Raw genomic sequence first — 2,805 nt, 5'->3', positions numbered from 1 at the left:
TTAAAAAAAAAAAAAAAAAAAAAAAAAGATAAGAATGATATTTGATTATTCTTCTTAGAAAACTAATTTACATAATTTAATATAAGTCGTGAGAAAAATGATTTCTCTTTTTAGAAGACTAATTTATATAAGTCATGATAAAAAGCAAAAGCATATTTTGTTCAGAACAAACATGATATTTCGATTATCCCAAAGAACCACTCATCTTTTTAATAAAGACACGTTAGCAATTCGATGAAGAATATTAATTTGATCAGAAACCCCAAACTAAACAAATCAAATAAATTTGATCAATGAAAATCAAAGCTGCTTCTGCTACAAGTTACCAAAATTTTTTACAATTCTTCGTCTAATCTTTATATTAATCAAAATCCTATACTAATTAACCTTCTTCACTGCTGCTGCATCTATATAATATACTAAGTCAAGATCAAGAAAAACCAGAGATTTTCCTTTTTCTCAGCTCATCATCATCATCGCCGATTCTTCCTCATTCGGAGTCATGTTTAGATCCGGCAATTCAAATCCTCGCTTCGTTTCTTCTTCTTCAACTACTCTAACAGATCGGATTCCCGCTGTTCTTCCCATCGGATTTTGATCAAAATCGATCTGAACAAACAACGTATCAGTTATAATCTGTTGCATATTTAAGCATTTTTGTCTTTTAGAATGAAAAATTAAGAATTTAGGTTACCTTAATTCGTTTCAAATTCTCATTTTTAGCTATTTCGTGATTCAAATTCGAACGCATCGACGCTAATTCCTGTTCTTCGTCTTTAAGCTCGTGAAACGACTGCAAAAATAACAGATCGGTGAGTCGGGTCGGGTTTTGGTGTTAAAAGAGGGATCTCAAAGAGCAAGAAGAAGATGATCCGGGTCGGGTTATGTACTTGAAAGCGTATAAAAAAGAATCCGAAGAACAAAAAACTAACCTTTCTTCGATGGGACTTTGATGTGGAAGCAACTTCGTTTGCCTGCAGATATAAAGAAAAGTAGGATTGATTTAGAAGAAAGAAAGTTGTAAATTTACATTTTTACCCTTTTGGAAAGGAATATTATAAGGACAAAAAGATATAGCCGACAAACCCTCACATAAATATATCCAAAACTCGTGATTATTCCCTTCGGTATTTATTATTTAAAAAATTAAAATAATTTTCATAAAATCCATGTAGGATCCGGATTCAAGGGCGATAAATTCGTATAATATAAAAAAAGGAAAAAAAAATATTAAACTAAGTTGAAAAAATAGATGACGACAAAAAAGACAAAAGTGCCCCTGGCCTTTCAAACTCCCCTTTCTTTTGCTTTAGGCACGTCGAACCCTATCCCCACTACAAAACGTGACTTACATGGATGTAAATTAGAACAAAGGGTAAGGGCAAAAATGTCCATAGAAAATATTCATCTTTCTTGGATCTTGATGCGCTTTGTTCAATTAAAAGTCACAACTCGACAACAACACTTGTCTTAATTACCAAAATACCCCTCTAAGCCACCTTACAAGCAACAGGAAAAAGAGACTTTAGAGTCCTTTTTCTGTTAGCTTGTGGGATACTTTTACCGTCGGAGATGTTACTGACGGAGGGTATTTCAGTCAATATGAAAATAAAGAAAGTAAAAGTCAAATCCCGCGTATGGTAAATTAGTGATAAATTAAGTAGAGAGAAAAGGGTAAATTAGTAAAAAAAGCTTAATAGTAATTGTTTTCATGCATTTATTTTCCCAAGAAAAGAAAAAATAGTGTAGGTAACGCCGATCGGCCGGAAAAGTTCTGGCGTGGCAGAGATCAGGTCGACGGTAACCAGATTTCGGGGGAAAGGGAAAAGCTTCCGAGAAATAGTTGAAGAGAATGTGTAATTGAAAGACGACGTCGGGTACACCGGTGAAGTCGATGATATTTTCCGACGATAGATAGAGAAAAAAAATCGGTGGAAGAAAAGAAAAAGATGAGAAATCTGATTAGAGATACAAACCTTGACGGATCTGCTTCCCGATGAGAGATCTGAAGGCCGACTAGATTCGTCGTATCCATCGCTTGTTGAGCCGCCGCCACCGCTCCACGACAGATGTGTGGTAGGGCTACCACGGTGTTCTTTACCGAATCCGTTTGAGACGGCGGTCGTCGGAGCTGTGGATTTCGATCGATTCTTCCGATGGCCCCAGCTGAAGGATGGTAAGAGCGTTGTAGAATTTGTAGTTGCTTTCGACGAATCTGAAGAGGAGGAATGATTCATCCGTAACAGAAGCTCCGCCACCATCGCATCGTTCGTAAGCGCCGCCTCCAACCACTGATCCTTCGCCATCTGAGCTATTCCGATGCTTCGTAGCCTCCGTTACAAAGAGATGATTCGAGGAGGTTCACAGATTGGATGGATGTTGGTGTAGAGAGAGAGAAAGGGGAGCGTTGAGATGTGGAAATGGGGGATGAAGGGTGGTGGAGAGATGAAAAAGGCTTTTATAGGAGCTGTTGATTGAATGAATTATGTGCGTGGATACGATTTGGGTTTTTTATGGGTTGCTTAAACAGAATAGTAATAAATTGTTATCTTATTATTGATTTGGAAACTTATTATTTTTTGGGGTGATTACAAAAATAACTAAATGAAATGTGTACTGTCATTCAACCCCACAAAAATGATAGTGGATTTAATATTTAAAAAAAAAAAAAAAAAAAAAAAAGCAAAAAGTGTATATGAACTTGTTTACTTAAATGTTTAGTTTTTTAAGATCAACATACAAATGGTTTTTATTACAGAATAATACAGTTTAGGCTTAATTTTTAAATCATCTATTAAAAAATAA

General features: G+C 35.5%; 1 protein-coding gene across 1 annotated transcript; it reads right to left on the bottom strand.

The window, feature by feature from the left end:
* Positions 1-268: 268 nt before the first annotated feature.
* LOC145058473 (uncharacterized) lies at positions 269-2,446 on the bottom strand. Its single transcript, XM_079006372.1, has 4 exons — positions 1,977-2,446; positions 933-974; positions 695-793; positions 269-609 (listed from the first exon to the last, which is right to left on the bottom strand). The coding sequence occupies exons 1-4, from the start codon at positions 2,304-2,306 to the stop codon at positions 460-462; spliced, it is 621 nt and encodes a 206-aa protein (XP_078862498.1). The 5' UTR covers positions 2,307-2,446; the 3' UTR covers positions 269-459.
* Positions 2,447-2,805: the final 359 nt, after the last annotated feature.

This window comes from Lactuca serriola, chromosome 6 (assembly GCF_051521515.1).
Source record: "Lactuca serriola cultivar US96UC23 chromosome 6, Lser_US96UC23_V15, whole genome shotgun sequence".
In the NCBI taxonomy this organism is placed as follows: domain Eukaryota; kingdom Viridiplantae; phylum Streptophyta; class Magnoliopsida; order Asterales; family Asteraceae; genus Lactuca; species Lactuca serriola.
The sequence above is the reverse complement of the archived record's forward strand: the minus strand, read 5'-3'. Positions and strand labels throughout refer to the sequence as shown.